The sequence below is a fragment of the Thamnophis sirtalis genome, unplaced genomic scaffold, assembly GCF_051295495.1.
Source record: "Thamnophis sirtalis isolate CommonGarterSnake01/CBP01778 unplaced genomic scaffold, rThaSir2_p1.2 scaffold_4, whole genome shotgun sequence".
Classification (NCBI taxonomy): Eukaryota; Metazoa; Chordata; class Lepidosauria; order Squamata; family Natricidae; genus Thamnophis; species Thamnophis sirtalis.
Window position 1 is genome coordinate 48,928,099 of NW_028261384.1, and position 19,850 is coordinate 48,947,948.

General features: G+C 35.7%; 1 protein-coding gene across 9 annotated transcripts in view; it reads right to left on the reverse strand.

Annotated features, from left to right (window-relative positions):
• The window catches only part of SLC4A7 (solute carrier family 4 member 7), a 142,106-nt gene that overhangs the window by 27,600 nt on the left and 94,656 nt on the right, over positions 1-19,850 (reverse strand). For 8 of the 9 annotated variants that reach the window (XM_087712885.1, XM_087712883.1, XM_087712888.1 and 5 more), the window contains 8 exons: positions 15,368-15,514; positions 14,539-14,642; positions 13,239-13,413; positions 10,263-10,396; positions 8,714-8,959; positions 8,140-8,245; positions 2,830-2,991; positions 1,546-1,659 (listed from right to left, as the gene is read on the reverse strand). In XM_087712885.1, the coding sequence (XP_087569011.1) occupies positions 1,546-1,659; positions 2,830-2,991; positions 8,140-8,245; positions 8,714-8,959; positions 10,263-10,396; positions 13,239-13,413; positions 14,539-14,642; positions 15,368-15,514 (1,188 nt within the window). The remainder of the gene's footprint in view (positions 1-1,545; positions 1,660-2,829; positions 2,992-8,139; positions 8,246-8,713; positions 8,960-10,262; positions 10,397-13,238; positions 13,414-14,538; positions 14,643-15,367; positions 15,515-19,850) is intronic. The other variant, XM_014057075.2, reaches the window with a different exon arrangement.

The window sequence follows — 19,850 nt, forward strand, 5'->3', positions numbered from 1 at the left end:
GCGAAAGATGTTTCGCTGAATGGCAGGCGAGTTCTAAACTGCCGGCATGACTTTGAAAGGGCTGGATTGCCTTCCGCGTGGGCTGACGTGGAAGGCAAGCGGCAAGCCAACACTTCAAAGTCGTGCCGGCAGGCAGGGCTGGAGCAAGCGAACGAGCGTGCTCCGTCCCGGTGGGTGTATGAGCAGAGCACTTTTCCAGCGCTCCTGTGCCTGGAGAGCTCCCTCTGCATATGAGCCCGGGATCCACCGTTTGCACTCCCTTGCTCTGCCTCGCCACCCGCCTTCCCTATCTAGGGGCTCCTCCAGCAGAAATAGCAGAGTCGTGTTGAGCGCCGCTCTGCCTTCCTCTGCGCTCCTCCCACCCGGACGCCCAGAGCCTCCCAGCCCGCCCGGCCCGGGGTGAGTCAGCTGCAGTGCAGCGGGCGGCGATCCCACCACCATGCCCTCGCTCACTCGCCCCGCCCGTCACTTACTCTGAGTTCGGAGAAGAAGCGGTGGCCCCAGGTGGCACTTTTCACAGAGGCTTTCCCACGGCTTGTCCGGAAGTGGAGCTGGAAAGGCGAGCTCGCTCCCCGCTCACTCGCTACGCTACTCCACCCATGCGAGCGGCAACGGATGGGCAGGGAACCCATGTGGTATGCTAAGCGGACTCCAGCCAATCAGTGAGCTGGCTGGGATGGAAAACTTTAAGCACGCCGCGTTTTCCATCCCAGCCAGTTCACTGATTGGCTGGAGTCCAGGCCAATCAGTGAGCGGCAGGCTGGGCTGGCTTAGATTTTTAGTGTAGATAGAATAGATGGGGGAACGGAACGAGTGAGCTAGCAGCAGCTGATGATGGGCGGGGGAGCCAGCGAGCGCCAAAATAAAGCCGGAGTTTTTGAGAAGCAGGCGGGATGCGGGAAAAATGATGAAAAATCGTGCCTGTCCCACCAGATGTGGGACGTCTGGTCACCCTACCCTTGTACTGAGTCCCGAAGGCCTGATTCCCACCCCACTATGTCCCATACCTTCTTCATCATTTATTTTTAAAAGATTTCTAGACTGCATGTTGGAAAATAGGACAGGCCACGTGTCCCTGAGTTATATGGCAGCCTCATGGAAATGGTTGCTATTTTTACATGCCCATGTGCATAGAGCAAAATAGTGACCACTTCCATGAAACCAGCATGTGGCATAGAGACATGTTGTCCCATTTTGCTTAGTACAATCTCCACATGAGCATGCCAGACTGACAGATGCTTCTGCTAGGCCACCATCCAGCCCAGGAACAAACTGCTCCATTTTATTGCCATAATGTGATTTTCATAGAGCTGCAGAAAGCTGCTTGAGTTAAAACCATGAAATATGCAATCAAATATATGAATTCCACTGGTATAATATGTCATTGGATGTTATTCTATCAAGCATCTACAAAGCTAATGAATAATCCGGCTGCTGCAGTCTATCACATCAACAGCTACTTTTTTTATTAAATAATTTTTCCTGAGGATTTAATGGATAGTATTTTAGAGTTTATTAAGTGAAAATTAAAAAGCATTTGCTTACTTCAAATTTTTCAGGCACATTTAGTTTAGGAGAAGGAACTCCAACAAGATAATCGATGCAAACCATAATCACTATTGTCAAAAATATAGCAAAATCACTTATTGTAGATCGTACCTAAAAAAAGAAAGAAGCATAAAAGCACTTTGACATTTCAAATACTTATGTGCAATGAAATAGTTCTGAAGTACTATAACATTTATAATTATTCAGACTCTGTAATATGCTCTAACATCTTAATTTTAGAATATTTTAAAATAGGAGTCACCTGCTAATGAAAAAAAATTCTTCATGAATAAATCTAAATGTTAAAGCAAAATCTTGTAAAATAATTTATTTAACAATTTAAAAACCTATGTCAACAATTAAAGTATTTCTCCTTATTTTACAATGCATAATGAAAATACTCAATACACAGAATTTAAAAACTAGATAGCAAGCTATGCTCATTGTCATCAGCAATTTTTCTGCCTAATTAAATGTAATTTAGCATTGTTCCAATGCATCATTTCTCAAACTTTAATCAGGTTAACAATGATCAATTTAATGCTTCACTTTAATGTTAATTAAAAATACTAGCAATGTATGTATATGTATTAGCCTTTAAAAAACTTTTGTTACAATTGTTCAAGTTCAGCTCTAATAATTTATCATCATAATATAACATGAGTTGCTAACTGTGCACTTGTTTAAGCTAAAAGCTGTGCTATTTCAAATTGTATGTATCGTACCATATCATTCATATCACAATAAATATTGCAGAAAATGATACCGAATCAGGTAGCAGTCTAAAACATACACTTTAAACTGTTTGGAGGGATATTAGGAGAGATATTCAATGCTAAAGCTTGTTTTCCCAACTCTGACTTTCGAAAGCAGAATTCAATTTTTTCTATAGTGCTTAGGAAATTTTGTTAATTTTTTTATTGTATTACATAGTAATAATTCATATTATATTAATCATTAATATTATATTATTGATATTTTATTAGTTATATTCATTAACACTTAAGTATTACAACTTTAATGTAGAATACTGTGGCCACAGGAATAAGAATGAAAGAGCAGCAAAGAAATGTCTACTTGTTCTGTAGCCATGCTGCAATAGTCTGGATATGCAAATCAGCTTCAAGATCCTTTGTGTATCAATAAGACTAAGGATGCAGGAGGAATATTGGAAAATATTAAAATAATATATTCTTTGCCTTTAACATTACAAGTCAAATTATCTTCGGCAAAATACTTGCTGTAAAAAGTATGTAAAGATATAAAAGCTATCACAATTACCTTAGTGGGAAAATAACGTTTGGTCTTAAACTGCTTGAGAAAGGAGGAGAGGAAAAATGTTGTAAAGAATAATATAACAGACCAAAAAAGAACATCTGGGAAATATGGACCATGATGTTCACAAGCTGATCCAACAAATATGCCATGAAGATTATTGCATTCCTGTAAATACAAACACAAACATAAATCAAATGCTGCATTAAGAATATTCACATCTGAAATTAAATTTGTGTGTATTATAATTTCATCACCCATGAAATAAAAATCTTACAGTTGCTTGAATATAGACCAACCAACATTCACTTGTTAATTAAAAAACAGTTTAATGTTTTAATATGCAAAAATACAAATAAATTTAATAATTAGCTCCAACTACTCAGAATTACCGTGTTTCCCTGAAAATAAGACCCAACCAGAAAATAAGCCCTGGCATAATTTTTCCAGATGTTCATAATTTAAGCCCTATTCCAAAAATAATCCCCATTTAATAATGTCAGCCAGATAGACACATTTTAATAGCATATTTCCCAAAAATAAACCCTAGCCAGAAAATAAGCCTAATGCATCTTTTGGAGCAAAAATTAATATAAGATCCTGTCTTATTTGGGGGGGGGGGAACTATAGTTCTAACTAGAAAAGCCTAAAAGCTCCATAAATAAACAAATTTCTTCCCATGTTTAGCATAATTTGCCCTTTGAATGAAAATAGACATTTTATGGATTAACAAAATGAAATGAACTGGGATTGGACACTTTCGGTTAGGAAATCATATTGTTTATTGCTCAGAATATTAAAAACAAAGAAGAAATTATACTATTTCTTCTATACTAAGAACAGTACTTGGTTACAATGCAATCAATGACCAAATATTATTAATTAGACTTTGTGGACAACCACTTAAATGATAGCTATACTACTTTATGTTCCAAAAACTGATGCTGAAGAGGAGATTTCATGATCAAGTTAATAAATATGTCAAAATATACCAAGCAAGACTGAAGGCTAGAAGTTAGAAATATTAAAGAGTTGTATAGTTTAGGGAATTGAAATGAAGCGAAAGACTGACTTTTCAATTTCTGTCACACCAATAATTTCTTCATAGGTAACAGGACTTCAACAACCAAAATGCTGCCTTTATACATGGACCAGCACCATATGAAGACCACTGAAATTTGATGAGATATATTTCTCCTATACAAAGCTCTATTATGGCATCAAAGATATGGCAATGCAGACTGTGGAAGAGATCATAAACTGTTCATGAGCAAACTTCAAGGTAAGCCTAAAGAAGAAACCAACCAGTTTTCATGATATAATATTAAACATATACCCACCATTTCAAGGAGAGCATCAGGGATCACTTTGAAGTCCTAACCCTCATTGATGGAACACCAGAGAAATTTGAAATGAACTTAGAGAAGTTTTGAATGTGAAAAGAGATTGCCAAAGATTAAGAAAAAGAAGAAACTGGATGTGAGAACAAACAATGAAAACTGCTAAAAAGATAAAAGAAGCCAAAGCCAAGAAAGACAAAACTTTCAGGTAAAAACCTGAAAAATTGTTACAAAGAGCTGTTGAAAGAAACAAGAATCAACATCTGCAAAGGCACTGAAATTGGAAACATAGTAGGAAATATTTCTTAGCTCAGGTGGAAATCCCAACATTGAATTGACGTTCTAAACAATAGTTAATAGCCAATTATCTTAACTGTAATTCTGTTACAAATATCAACATTCAAGATAGCTTATAAAATATTCCTTACTTACAAGATATTCCCTACTTACCTTTAGTACTAGAAGATTAAATTAGATCAGCACTTTGGTTATTACAAGTTGCAAAGCTATAGGAACTGATGGAAAAACTACAGAAATTGATAAAGAATAAATAAAGATTTTAACCAACTTATACCAACAAATCTGGAGAACGCTTATTGAAGAATTTACACGAAGTTTGTAAATTATATAATCATCTTAATTTCCCATGCTAGCAAAATAATGCTTAGGATGTTTCAAGACAGATTAGATGCCTACATGAAAAGGGAGATGCCAGATGTTCACACTGAGTTTTAAAAAGGGCAAAGAACATGAGACAGTATTGCTGATGCATACCAGATAACTAAGTTAATCAATACCAAAAGTAGTCATTTGCTACATTGATCATAAAAAGACCTTTCACCATGTTAATCATATCAAATTGTGTTTAGGATAATGGGAATTCCAAAACATCTCAACACCCTATGAAAAAACTACCATATACAGATAACCCTCAATTTATGATTATAATGAGCCTCCCATTATGGCCAGAAGTAATAAGTGTCCTTAAGTGAGAAGGCTTAAATGCCAGTGGCATTTTACAAAGGACACCATGCTTGTGGACTAGGCTTTGATCCCGATCAGCTAGCAGTCGGGAGACAGACAGCCTCTCCTAGCTCTTACTAGCTTTGAGGAAGTCAGTGTCATGCATGGAAAGGCAGCAACTTCTGGGCGAGTTTCCTAAAATATTTCCCTTGCTTTACTCCCTCCTCACTTATTTAAGCTCTTTTCCTCTTGTCTTCAGCTTCCAGTCACTTATCAAGGTAAGTTTCACTTTCACTTCACTTCACTTTATTTGTATGCCACCCTTTTCCCTGGGGGGACTCAGGGCGGCTCACAGTTCAAAGGGGGGGGGGAGGACAAACAATTTACAACATAAAGGCACTACATCATTTAAGAACTCAACAGTCATACAATTCGAGTAGGGGTTAGAGTCTTTAACCCCAGGCCAGCCGGGATAGCCAGATTTTAAGGGCGGCGTGGAAGGTCTGGAGGGTAGTGAGGGTCCGGATCTCCACGGGGAGTTCGTTCCAGAGGGTCGGAGCAGCCACCGAGAAGGCTCTCCTCTGGGTAGTTGCCAGTCTACACTGGCTGGCAGATGGAATTCGGAGGAGGCCTAATCTATGCGATCTTATCGGTCTAATGGAGGTAATTGGCAGTAGGCGGTCTCTCAAGTACCCAGATCCAATACCATGAAGGGCTTTGTAGGTGACAAGTAGCACCTTGAAACGCACCCGGAGATCAACAGGCAGCCAGTGCAGCTCGCGGAGGATAGGTGTTATGTGGGTGAATCGAGGTGCACCCACGATCGCTCGCGCGGGTGCATTCTGTACCAGCTGAAGTCGCCGAATACTCTTCAAGGGCAGCCCCATGTAGAGCACATTGCAGTACTCCAGCCTAGAGGTCACAAGGGCACGAGTGACTGTTGTGAGGGCCTCCCGGTTCAGGTAGGGACGCAACTGGTGCACCAGGCGAACCTGGGCAAATGCCCCCCTGGTTACAGCTGACAAATGGTGTTCAAAAGTCAGCTGAGGGTCCAGGAGGACTCCGAAGTTGCGAACCCTATCTGAGGGGCGTACAATTTGACCCACCAGCCTGAGAGATGGAACACTTGGCCAATTCATGGGAGGGAAGCACAACAGCTACTCGGTCTTTTCTGGATTGAGCACAAGCTTGTTAGCCCCCATCCAGTCTCTAACAGCCTCAAGACCCTGGCTCATCACATCCATCGCTTCATTGAGTTGGCACGGGGCGGACAGATACAACTGTGTATCGTCCGCATACTGATGGTATTTTATCCTGTGCCGTCGGATGATCTCACCCAGCAGTTTCATGTAGATATTAAAAAGAAGGGGGGACAGGACCGAACCCTGTGGCACCCCATGCGTTAGGGGCCTAGGGGTCGATCTCTGCCCTCCGACTAACACCGACTGCGAACTGTCCGAGAGGTAAGAGGAGAACCACCGTAAAACAGTGCCTCCCACCCCCACCTCCCACAGTCGTCGCAGAAGGATACCATGGTCGATGGTGTCGAAAGCCGCCGAGAGGTCAAGGAGCACCAGGATGGAGGCATGGCCTCCATCCCTGGCTCTCCAGAGATCATCAGTTAACGCGACCAAAGCGGTTTCTGTGCTGTAGCCAGGTCTGAAGCCGGACGGGAATAGATCAAGATAACTGGCTTCCTCCAAGGATCGCTGGAGCTGAAAGGCCACCACCTTCATACGTTATCACCTCTATTTCCAGAAGCACCTAATGTAATACACTTAGCAAATTAAATAGTTAAAGGTGATCAAGATAGAAGGATAGACGTGCAGAGTTTAGTTTCACTACCCAAATGGGATGGGGAGAATAGATAGATCAAGAAGTCTACCACTTTTTTTATCTGTTTGCACGTTTGTGGGGAGGGAAGGGGTAAAGCAAGGAAAGATTTTGGGAAATTTATTCTGAAGCTGCCATCTTTGCATGGAGCGTACTTACAAAGATATGCAAACTCTAGTAATAATAGTCAAGGGACAAATTGAAAAAAATGAAGCTAAAATGAAATATGAAAAAAGAAATTAAAGTAAACAACAAGAAACTAAAGTAAACAACAAGTAAAACAACCAATCTTAGAACTGATGATTTTCAAAGAGTTAGACAGTTTCTGTCTTTTAGGATCAACAACTGACAATAAGGAAAGAAGCAGCTGAGAAATATATCATAGATTAGCACTTGGCAAAGTAGCTATGAAGGCTTGGAAGGAATAACTAAATGTTGTGACATATCTGTACCTACAAAGACTAAAACAGTCCAAGCAGTGGCATTCCCTATGGCAGCCTATGGAAGCAAAAGATGCACTTTGATGAAGTAGGACAGAAAGAATACTTTTTTAAAAAAATTGGTGTTGAAAAAGATCTTGGAAGTATTGTGACAGCAACAAAAACAATTTATTATTGAATAAATCAACCCAGAATTTTCACTCAAGGAACAAATAAGTTCAACTTATCCTACTTCAAACACATTATACAAAGTTCTGGTTCTGTAGAGAATGCTGTAAAACTGGGAAACATAGAAGAGAAGAAGACAACCAACAGCAAGGTACATGAATTCACATGTAGGAACCATATAAATATCAAGATCTAAGGAGACAGATTGTCATGGGGGGGGGGGCTATGTGATTTTTAACAGTGGACATTGTCTTGATAGCTCATACAGTTGGCTCTCACCTTACCATCACAATTGGGACTGGAATTTTGGTCATATCTGATGCAATTGTAAGATGTCACGTGGCTTCATCACTTTATGATTGTAGTCCCCGCATTGCTATCCATTCTCTGATCATGGATTAGCAGAGGGAATCCAGGTAAGTGCTGATGGTGGGTGGGGGGAAGCCTTGGGAGGTCTAGCACAGGCTGCATGTAGCACACGTTCCCCAAGCCATATATCAAATGCAATTTGTTATTTTCTTTTTGATTAGCACTGTAATATGAAATTTTACATCACTTTTCAAGCCATTCACCTTAACTGTGAGGTTGGTCCATGGTATGGTATCCAGAGATGTATTGGCTTTCATCCATAGCTCTAAGGTTTCATTACTGGGATTTGGAGGTTCAGCACATACACATCTAGCAAATTTAAAATTCATCATTTGAATCAGTGTTTTGTATTTATATATTTTAATATTAAACTCATATTTTGAAAATAGAATAATGGAAATGAAGAACATTTGCTATGAAATAATGAAATAACCTAAAACAGAAAATGCAATGCATTTTCAAAACAAATTGGTTTAATAAAGAGTTGATGACTCACTCTAAAAATAAACACTCATGGTCCTTCTTTTCAATATTAGAGGTAAAGACAAAAAGCAAAGAAAAGGAGTGGAATGAGAAATATCCAAACAATTAGAACATACATTAAGAGATACATTAAGTAATCAAAGAAATCATATAACAAGAGAATAATTCTGCTGCATCTAAACTATTTGATTACTTTCTTAGATGAACTATTGGCTTAATCTGGTTCTCAAAATTTCTAGGTAAGTTCAAATAAAACAGTAAAAGAACATAATTTTATTTAAAAATCACACGTACGAATACAATGTCAGCTTATCAAGGTCATTGTGCATATTGAAAGGATATACTTCTCCCAAATGAAAGAGCTTTTCCAGTGCTTCGTATATAAATATTATGCAAATCAGAGCAGCAAAAGCCTCTTCAGTAAATCGAGTAATGTAACACACAAGGCTGCTTGCATCAGTTGCTACCAACAGGATGCATAAAAATGATGTCCACAGACCAATACTGGTTCGTAAAGAAAGATAAGAAAGTCCATAATCTCTGTTGAAAAAGGCAACATAGAATCATATATTAGGAATATGATTTATAAGAATGATTTTCACTATTGCAATGCATTCTGTTAAACACTAAGTTGATAAAGATATATATATATATATATATATATATATATATATATATATATATATATATATATATATATATATATATATATATATATATATATATATATATATATATATATGCACACAATACTATATAACAGATTTTGAGGAGAACTGAATCGTCCCAAGCAAATAAATACAGCTATAGATCAATAATAAACTTCAAAATACAGATTTTTATTTTGTTTCAATAAAGTGGCCAACTAGTTGTTTTGATTTTGTTTGTTTGTTTTTAATCTTTTAATTTTGAATGACATTTCAACAACTGAAAAAAAAATGATTGAAAATTTTAAATTGTAAAGCTTTAAAATCAGGAATAGCATATCTGTTGCAGAAGCTAGTCTGAGGCATTATTGCCTTCTGAAGATGCATGGCAATTAGAACTTTTTCAATGCATATCATCTTTAATTTCTGGCATCTTTTAAGAGCTTCTTTATAAATTCTTTGGTACCAACTGGGTCCTGAGACAGTCTGGCATGTCAGTTTCATGTTTTTCCTTCTCTCCTTCCTGACCATGGATAGCAAGGTCTCCTGCCTTGAGCACAGGGTTGGACTAGAATATCTCCAAGGTTCCTTCCAGCCCTATGGTGCTATGATTCTATGATTCTAAGTGCAAACATAGGGAAAGCAAAACAAACAAACAAAAACCCTGCAACTGTGGGGTAAAAACCATTTCCTTTTTAACATGTATTGCATATTATATATAAAAATTTAGGTGTTGTTTTTTTTAGTCATGGATACCATGCTAATTTTTCTGATGCATTTCCTCCTACCACATATGTCCCTGGTCTTAAAACAATATTCCATTTGCCGTTTGATGCACTTTTTTAATATTGATCTTTTGTGTAATTTGTTTTTCATATTTATTTATTTATTTAAATTGTGTCAGGATAAATACCTTGAAAATTTGCTAATAAGTTGAAATGAAGAAGACAATTTGTAACTTAATTCCTGGTGAATCAAAAATTAATATTTGAAATGATGAACTAGCTTTGTTCTAGAATTAAGTCTTATTTGACCTTCGTGAGAACTCTAAATGCAATCCTGATTTTTTTTATTTCTTGCTAAATTGAATCATGCAAATATATTAGATCTGTTTGAAACTACTATACGTCAGTGTGCCTCAAAAAAACTAATAGCTAATAGAACATTGAATTTTTGAGAATGAAAAATGTACTTACTTGCAAAATTTAAACAATATTTTTTCAAATACTAGTACTGGTCCAGTGCTGCCCAATATTGTCAAAGGTTGCCCAGAAAAAAGTGAATAGGCAACTCCAGTTAATGATGCTCCAAATAAAGACTCTATTGCACTCTGGAGGGAGGGAAAAAGAATCCTGTGATTCACTGAAGATAAAACTAAGCATTTAATAATGTGTATTTTCATATATTAGTTAACAGCATCAACTGTTAGAATGTTACAAATATTATTAGCTAATACATTTTATTTTACATTGTAGATAAGTAATTAAATATTCAGTATGAAATAGTCCAATTAAAGTATAAATTTATACAAAAACCTAAAGAAAGATTAATTGTTTTGGCATATTAATCACAAGAATACTTGTAACATACCAAATCTAATTAAAGTAGGAAAACAAGGATAACTTCTCCTGTATAAAGAAAGCATGTTTGAAACAAACCTTTAGCCAAGCTGTGCATGAAGCTTGTATTAAAGCAAACAATTCATAGAACTCAAAAATTTACTGAATGCAACAGAGCAATGAGGATACTATTATTGAAAAGAAATAAACAGACAATAGGAATTATAAATAGATCAAGTAGTTATCATCCTGTTCAGTAATGCATTTGCTCAGTTACAGTGTCCATAAATGCCCAGCAACTATGTCCCCTTTTATTTTCTATAAAAGGGAATGGGAGTACTTAAAATTATATTTTATGTACTTTAAAATACCAAAAGTAAATTTAAAATATCCAAACAACCTCAAATTTAATTACTTTGAATTCACTGCATAGTATTTAAGATCAACAAAAAACATTTTCTGGGCAAATATAAGTTGATACTGTGCACACTAAAATAATCAATCATCACAGAAACATAAAGGTCAGTGGGTTTAGAGTTAACCTGGGGCACAACCAGCCCTTAGCATATACAATCATACTTCAAAGATACACACAATTAAGTCTGAGCTGATCAATGCATTAACCTAAGCTATTCACAGCAAATATACTGTGGAAATCACAATTCTGGAGGTATGAAAAAAAATCACATGTACCAGTACTCAAAACCTGTGTCCTAGGTTATTAAGATTATTATTAATCTTAGGTTATTATGGTTATTATTAAGATTAAGTTATTTGTTTAAACACAAACATGTAAGAACTAATGTACTCATGAACATCAAGCTGTGAAGGTAGCAAACAACTCCAGACAACTAGAAAATAAATTATCAGGTATTTTTCAATGGACATTAAAAATGGACATTTTAAAAATCAGCAGTTTCATGACATACAGTTAAAACTACTATTTTAGCACAAAAATAGTGCTAAATAGCATCTTTTTAGCTATGGGTAGTAAGCTGTATGGTCATCATAGACATTGAACATCATATTATCAAGTCATATTGTAGTATAGAAAACTAGCTCTAAGGAAAGATTTTGTGTGTGTGTGTGTTTTTCAAGATGTCCAGATAGAGAACAAATTTAGTAAAATTCAAAGTACTGATATTGTCCTAGACAGTAAAGTTAACTTTTCAATATATATGTAAATAGGTTTAAGGACTACAAGCACGTAGTCCAAAAGGGGACAGGTATCCATTTTGTAGAAGGGGAGTATGCTTTTTATTTATAAAAGTTATCCATTTCAAAAACTGGGATGGTGGTGGAAATAATGTAATGAATTGAGACAAATGTTATACCCTCTTTGCTAATTTGGGGTGTATCCATTAAGCAAATGTGTTAATTGAACCATATGGAGGTTGATATGGAAGGTAATTTATTTTGGTCTCCAAATGTGAAAAGTTCTATAGGCAAAAACTGCGTTGTATGGCTGCCAAATTTCATCAAACAAAGTGAGAATGTTCTAGAGATGACAAAAATTTGATTCAGGAGAGTATATGATTCACAAGTCATAGGTTTTCCACCCTGTGCATGGAAGAATACATTTGCACTAGGATATTATATGCCATAACACCTTCAAAAAGTAGTTTTATAAGTGCTAGTTACAAACTAAAATGATGAGCACAAGTAACTTATATTCAGTAATTCTATTAATGTATATATTTGATTAATTAAGTAAGTCATGAATTTGAAAGCTAGGATAAACCAACTGTTGTTATGGCTGATACACTTAATCTTATCATGAAAATATAGTTGACCAAACTTCTTAGAGTTCACATTCAAGTTATCCTTAGAAATATATTTTTCCTCTGGCAATAGAAAACAAATATTTTAAAACCAAACTAGGTGTTGCATAACATGCATTCAAATCCAAATATTGTTGTAGAGAAAAGCAGATTTAAGAGAATTTTTCTGTTTGGAGGACCAGTAAGAAAATACATTTTACCATTTTTCTGCCTTCCTTTCTCTACTGCTATATCCCCAGGAACATTCAAGCCTGGACTTGGGTAGATGGGGAAGGAAAGGTAGTAATAAATGGTTTTCACACCAAATGAAATATGATAGAGAAATTAATATAAAGATAAAAAAATATTTTGTTGGCATATCACTTTTTGAAACAGCTTTTCTCTAACAAAAAATTACTTTGAATTTTGTTACATGCATGTGTGCATGACATTTAGTTTAGTGCAGAATGCTGAATTTTATTTACAAAACATTTTAAAAACATATTTTTTCAAAACAAACAAGATCTCTGAATTAGCATTCTTGAATATATTATGAAGATGTAACAAATATTTTTCCATTACTAGGTTAAGGCCTTTTAAAAACACAATGGAAGTTGTTTCTCGGACCATGAAACAGATTCATCAAGGCAGGATAATTTTTACCTTAACTGTACATCTCCTCCTGTTCTCCATTTTTTCCACATATTTGAGAAACATGTATTATTGGGCAGGGCTAGTCAAAAGGAGGTTGATAAAGGTCTTCAAATAAAAGTAGAAATAAAGGAGACAAATGAACACAGTCACTTGCCTCTGAAAAGCTAAAATCCTGGCTACTACCATTCTTTGTACTCACTATTCTGCCTTCTGTAGCTTCTCCAAGGAGCCCTCCAAAAGTGATTACAGGAGACATACAGGCACAGTATAGGAAAAGAATCGAGGCCAGACACTGCAGACTTAATGCATCCTTGAAGTCACTCAAGAAAAAAGATGTTTTCCTTTTGATGTCAAGTATCAAACCACCAAAAAGCCTAAATAGGTGAGATGAAACTCATCAAACTGTACTCTATAGGACTCCAGAATGTTTAAAACTATGGGACACACAAGACTGACAGTGCAGATTTTTAGCATAAATTAGCCTTATTTTCCAAACTTATTGACAATACAGTTGCAAACATTCCAATTTCATCTATACATTTTCAGCTGAGTGAACTGATCTTCTGATTTACTCATTTTAATGGTAAAGTATCCATTGTTAGTCTCTGGGGTTTTTCTTAAATGAAAACATTTTCAGGGCATGAGCTTCTGCATTCAGTATCAAGTTTTGTGCATGTACGTTGTTGTGGTGAATAGTAATATATGCCTTGAGTAATTTTAAAATAGACTTACATACAATTGTAATATTTAATATTATCTACATATTTTAAAGAAATAGGAAGCTAGCTGCAAGTCTTTGAAAGCGTTATTTCATTGTTTATAAGATATTGGAAAAATAATGTGATTAAAAAGTATTATTTTGAAAAAAATATTTTAAAAAATAGCTGAGTTACAATGCTGATTATTTTTTGCTTACAATTGAGGAAAACAAAGCAAAACAGGTATTCATACTAAGGGAGATGAACAACATTGGAAAGAAATTGAAATTTAAAATCTTCCATTTGTCAGGGTTATTTTTCCTTTAATAATATTATTTAAATAAAATGTAGCTCATCTTTAAATTTTAGGCAACCATATCTTCACAAGGATTTTCCATATGAAGACATTTCTGCAGAATTCAACTTAACAAAGATATTATCCTTCTTAAACATTTTTTTCTGTTGTAATTGCTAAGATTGGGACATATAGAATATCTGTATAATTTTCACATGTGAGAAATCTCTATAATCTGAACATCTAGTTTCACACAGGCAATTTTTGTCTTCAAACTATTTTTATCTTCATAATGTAGTTTTAGATGTTGTATTAAAACTTTATATAGTCCCTAGAATCTGCTAAAGAATATTTCTACCATATTAAGAGACTAAAATAGACCATTAGCCATGAATCAAACATATTTATGTAGAAATTTTAATCCATGACATTTTATAAATTTTTAAAGCAGCAATAATTTAGATTTTCACACTGATGTTATTATAACAGAAGTAAATTGTACACACCTTCCAGTTCTTTGTAGTTCAGGTCCAGCATGATGACCTTCTTCCTTAAGGGGTTCTCCAGGAGAAGCAGCTCCATTTGGAAATTTAGGAATCTTCCTCTTCTCCTATATTAATATTAATCAAATGATTTTTGCCTTTATGTCATGATAAAGTTATTATTCTTAGTATTTGTCCCTTGTAGTATGGTCTGCTTGTTTTACATTATTTTTTACCTCGTTCATATAGCAAAGCTATCAATGTGTGCTATGAAGAGAAGTTTTGTCCAGCATCTAACAATAATTAATGATCAGAAGAAATAACTAGCCCACAGTGAATGACCCAAGAAAAACTAGAACCTGGGTATCTCCATTTCTAGTCTAACATTTTAGCTACTGCACTATACTCAACTCATAAAGTCATATTTCAATAACAAGCATAATTTCAAGCCAACTTCTTCACATCTACATTAATATTCCAGGCTAACTATATAAAAGCTAATCAACTCGGAAATAATTTCCAATAATTAACACAATACTGTATTAATAATAACTTGTTTAAATCAATTGTAAGTAAACTATTTATCTATGTTAGGTACAGTGAAGTGTATATCATACATATAAACATATATCATAGATATGTCACATATTGTATATGATAGCCATTCCTGTTCAATAAATTATCTAAAAGCTGTAAAATAATTTATTTCCTTTTCCTTTTTTTGCTTTTGAATCATTTTATAAAATAAAACAATTCATTGCAAATTTATTTTTCAGGTTTGTGATGCAATCTTGATCACACTTATCACACCATAATGCATTTTAAAAGACTCTACATTTGCAGAGGAACCTACCTGAGAAGGAACATTCTTGGGTGGTTCAATTCTTATTGAAGGATCCCATTCGCCTGGAGGAAGAACAGTCACTTGATCTAAAAATTCATCAATTCCAGATAATAGATCATTTCTGTCTTTGGCTTTATAAGCAACATCATGGAAAACCTTTACAAAAAAAGGCATAGAAGTATGTAATTGGTTTCTTGACATAACATAACTTTTTACTAAGAAGTACAAAACATGGCTAATATAGTTGAAAGACCAAAATAAAGAATTAGTTTAAGACATCTCCATTTAAATATTAAGTTATGCATACATTAGGTTTTCTGAATGAATACCCACCAGAAATGTGGATATCAACTTGCAGAATTATCAGCAAGAGACATGTTATTAAGGAGATTTTGGTAAGTGAAATCTACTTTTCTGGAGGGCAACTAGATGGACCAAACAGGGTTTAAATGGCCAACTAGATACCAATTTGATAATGTAGTTATAACAATAGTTATTATTGGGTAATAGCTATTTTCAGAAACTAGATTATATGAAATGAGTTTCATATTGCCTTCAACAATTGATCAACTGCTATAGATTCAAAAGCCTAAAGGAAGAATCTATAGTCTATGCAGATCTCAAAGAGAAAGCAACCTGGAATTAATTTTTAAAACAAAATTTTGTTAATATTGTTTCTAAAACACAGTTTAAATATTGCAGGTAGTGCATACTTGCAAATAATATAAAATATACAGGTAATAAATAATCTAACACTGTGACAATTTATTGGCATATTCCACAGATTCTGAACAACTTCCATAATCTCTTATAATTGTCAGTAATAGTATAAACTCCATGAACAGTTTGCTATAGCACTATAAAGGTATAATGGAGAATTAGCATAATGGAGAATCTTTTTTTAGAAAAAGAATGAACTTTGCTGGGCATTGTTACTATTTAGAAGCTTTAATCATCTTAAATAAGATGACTGAACACAAAAAGGTATATAGCCAAATTATAAAGAAATGGGCAATCAAATTGTATATACTTAGTATTACTTTTATTGTATTATTAGTAATCAAATGATGATAAGAGTTACTTCAACTTACAACATACTACTTGTTGTTATTTTATTTCCAAAATCTGCCTTACTATAAAATTGAAAGCAAAATTTGAATATCCCTTTCTAAACTAATTAATTTGTATTTGTGAACAACTGTGACTATCTGTGTGTAAACATTTTGCTAAATTGCTTGTACTATTTTGTAACTTAAACATTTATTTTTGCAATCAACATCTTCACAGCTCCAAAGGTATACAAGTAGTCCTTAATTTCATAGCAATTGAGATGAGAATTTCCACTGCTGGGTAATATGGTCCAAGGATGGGTTCCTGCCGGTTCTAACCTCTTTTATAGAAGAGGTCCCACAAATCTACAGTGCCGTTTAGAACCAATTCCAGCTCCCTCCCCCGTCCATCCGCACATCATCAAGATGAAGAGCGAGAGGAGGAATTCTGGGAGTTGAGCTCCAAAAGTCTTAAAGCTGCCAGGTTTGAACACCCCTGGTGTTTTTTTTTCTAAAGGGTATGGGGTGCAAGGGTCTTGTAACTTGACAGCTTTAAGACTTGCATGCTTCAAATGCCAGAGTTTCTGAGCCAATATTTTGGTGGCTAAGCAAGAGCATTGTTAAGTGAGTTTCACCACAGTTTACAATTTGGCCATGCCCACCCAGTCACATGACTGGCAAGCCACTCCCATTCGGTCACATGGCTGGCAAGCCACTCCCACAAAGCAAGCGACACCTACAGAAGAGGTTCTAAAAATAATTGAAACCCACCAATGATATGGTCATAAAGCACAACCAATCATTTAGTGACAGCAATCTCACTTGCAAATTCCAGAAAGCTTGTAAGCAGGCTGGCAGGCAGGTGTGTGATATCTCCTGTAGTTGACGCCTCCTTTACCTCTTTCCCAGAAGCCTTGAGAGAAAATGAGATTGTTCTTGGCATGTCAGAAATTATTGAGCCTGAACTGCCAGCTGAACAGTTGGCTGGGGAGAACTTGCAGACCAGTGAGAAAGAGGATGAGGAGCTTCCTACAACAGTGAATGCCAGAATACACAGGTTAGGGAGCAGCGATGGGTTCTGGCAGATTCTACTGCCTGTTTGCTTGATGTGTGCTGTGCGTGCATGCTCAGTACAACTAAAATTGCTCTGTGCATGGGCAGAAGCAAAAGCAAGAGGGTTGCTATGATGCCACCAGGACAACCGATTCAGGGGCATGGCAGGCCTGGGTTGCTGCCAGTTCCAGTGACCCAGGCCATCAAGTTATTACTGGTTTGGCCGAACCGGTCCAAACCGGTACGAACCCACTACTGGCAGGGAGGAAGGTTTACCAGATTGCTAGGGAAAAGGCCCCATCTCTCTTCATGGGCTGCACTGGGAGTTATTTAGCATGGCAGGCAGAGCAAGGCATTGCTAGAAGCAACAGGTGTGGGTCGTGGCCAGATGTTTGTTTGTGAGACACTGCAGTGGATTTAGTTTTAGTTGCCGGGAGAATCTGTGTTCGTTTTTTGGACCCTGTTTGAACAGCTGCTTATCTATTTGATGGACTAATTGGCCATTGCCTAAAAGTTTAGTCTGGGGCTTGTTCATGGCTGACTTCCTTTGGAAACAATCCTCTGAATTCCTGTCCTGTTCCTGTGACTTCTACTTGTAAACCCTGAAACTCTGACCACTGGAGTAGCTTACAAACCCAATGGGAAGCTCCAAATCTCAGACTGGATTTTGGTTTCTCTTTTGAAACTACCCAGGCAAAACCTATATTTCCGAGACTGTTTTGAGTTTGACATATGTTCATTTCTTTGTTATCTACTTGGTCTGGAGTCAAATTGCTGTTCTAATCTAGCAACTGTGAATGAGCTGAAACTGGAAACATAACTGCTGGGGGAAATAAAACTCTCTCTAAACCAACACTGACGTGTGGAAGAGTGGGGCAGCACAGTAAGTAGATGCTGACAGGTGGGAGAAGATGAAAGGGATGTGCGAGGTACCAGTAAGTGCAGGAAGGTTTGGAGAGGGTGTACAAGGAAGTGAGGGAGGAACAATGTACCTTTCTTCTGATTAGTTAAAAAAGACAGAAACAACTGGAAAGAGATGATCCCATAGGTGAACTGGCCCCAAACCCTGAACATAAAACTACTATCATCTTGAATTACACTAGAAACAAACTGGCAGTCAATACAGCAGTAGTGTCACATATGCTGAATAACTGGCACCATTAACTATCAAGACTGCAACATTTTGAACCAGATGAAGCTTTCTTCACCGGCAGCACCCTGTAGAGACATTTAGTAATCCAAATGAGAGATCACAATTACATGTTAATTTGTTTGGAAACTACCCAGATCTATCAAGGAATAGGCCTCAAAACTGGATTAAATGCTAAATAATAAAAAATGTTGTTGCTGCCAGATTATAGTTCCTGATACACTCATCTCATTCCATGAAAGAGGTGACTATTTAAATATTGTATAAATAGTATTTAATGGTTAACCTCACATAAAAATAATTTTAAAAAATTCATGTAAACTTAATAGAAAAATGGTTAGATACAAATAAAAACACATTACAGTTAACTTTAAAATTAACATAATTGTAACTTTTCATTAGTTTCATTAGACTAGTGTTATTCCTGGTTTATATAATATTTTTATTTTTATACTTCTTTTGAAGATAACCTGTGACTGTTAGACCTCTACTTTTAGAGATATTTCCTTACCATACCATAGTTCAATGTCTTCAACAATGACAACCTCTAGTGTATTGCCTTCACTGTAAATGATGGAATACATTCAGAGATGTATCTGCCTTAAAAATCATCCATGTTGAACTATATAGTGCAGTCAAATGTAAGCACAGGAAATATTTTATGACATTTTGTATTATTTCATAAACTGTTTATAATAACATTTACTTCATAAAATGTTTTAGAAAATTAGCCGAATTTCAATTTTAATAGGTCTGATAGATTTTGGATACATTAAGTAAGTTAGCCCAGTTGAGGTACCTTGGCTCAAAAATTGTTATCCTGTGATGAACTGTTTCACCCAATTAAAGATTACAGGAACAAGATTTTTTAATAATATATACATTCAGCTTATTTTGTGTATGTGTGTTTTACTTTATATTACCCAGAGACCTTCAGGTATTGGGAATTTTTTTTAATAAGTGAATTTTAATAAATAATAAATAATAATGATACAATGAGGAGTATGATAGATTAATTTCCAAATCCAAAGACCAAAGTAATTGTGTTTTACTGGGAAAATGGAGAAACAAATGCAAGTTATAAAGGTAAAACTGGAGTAAGTAGATAGATTTGGGTACCTTAGCAGAAAGTTCACTAAAAATGGGATAACTGATGGAAAATTGTTCAGATCAGCTAGTAGAAAAGTAATGGATAGTAATTTGTTATCTTGCAAGAATAAATACTTGTCAAAAATGAAAA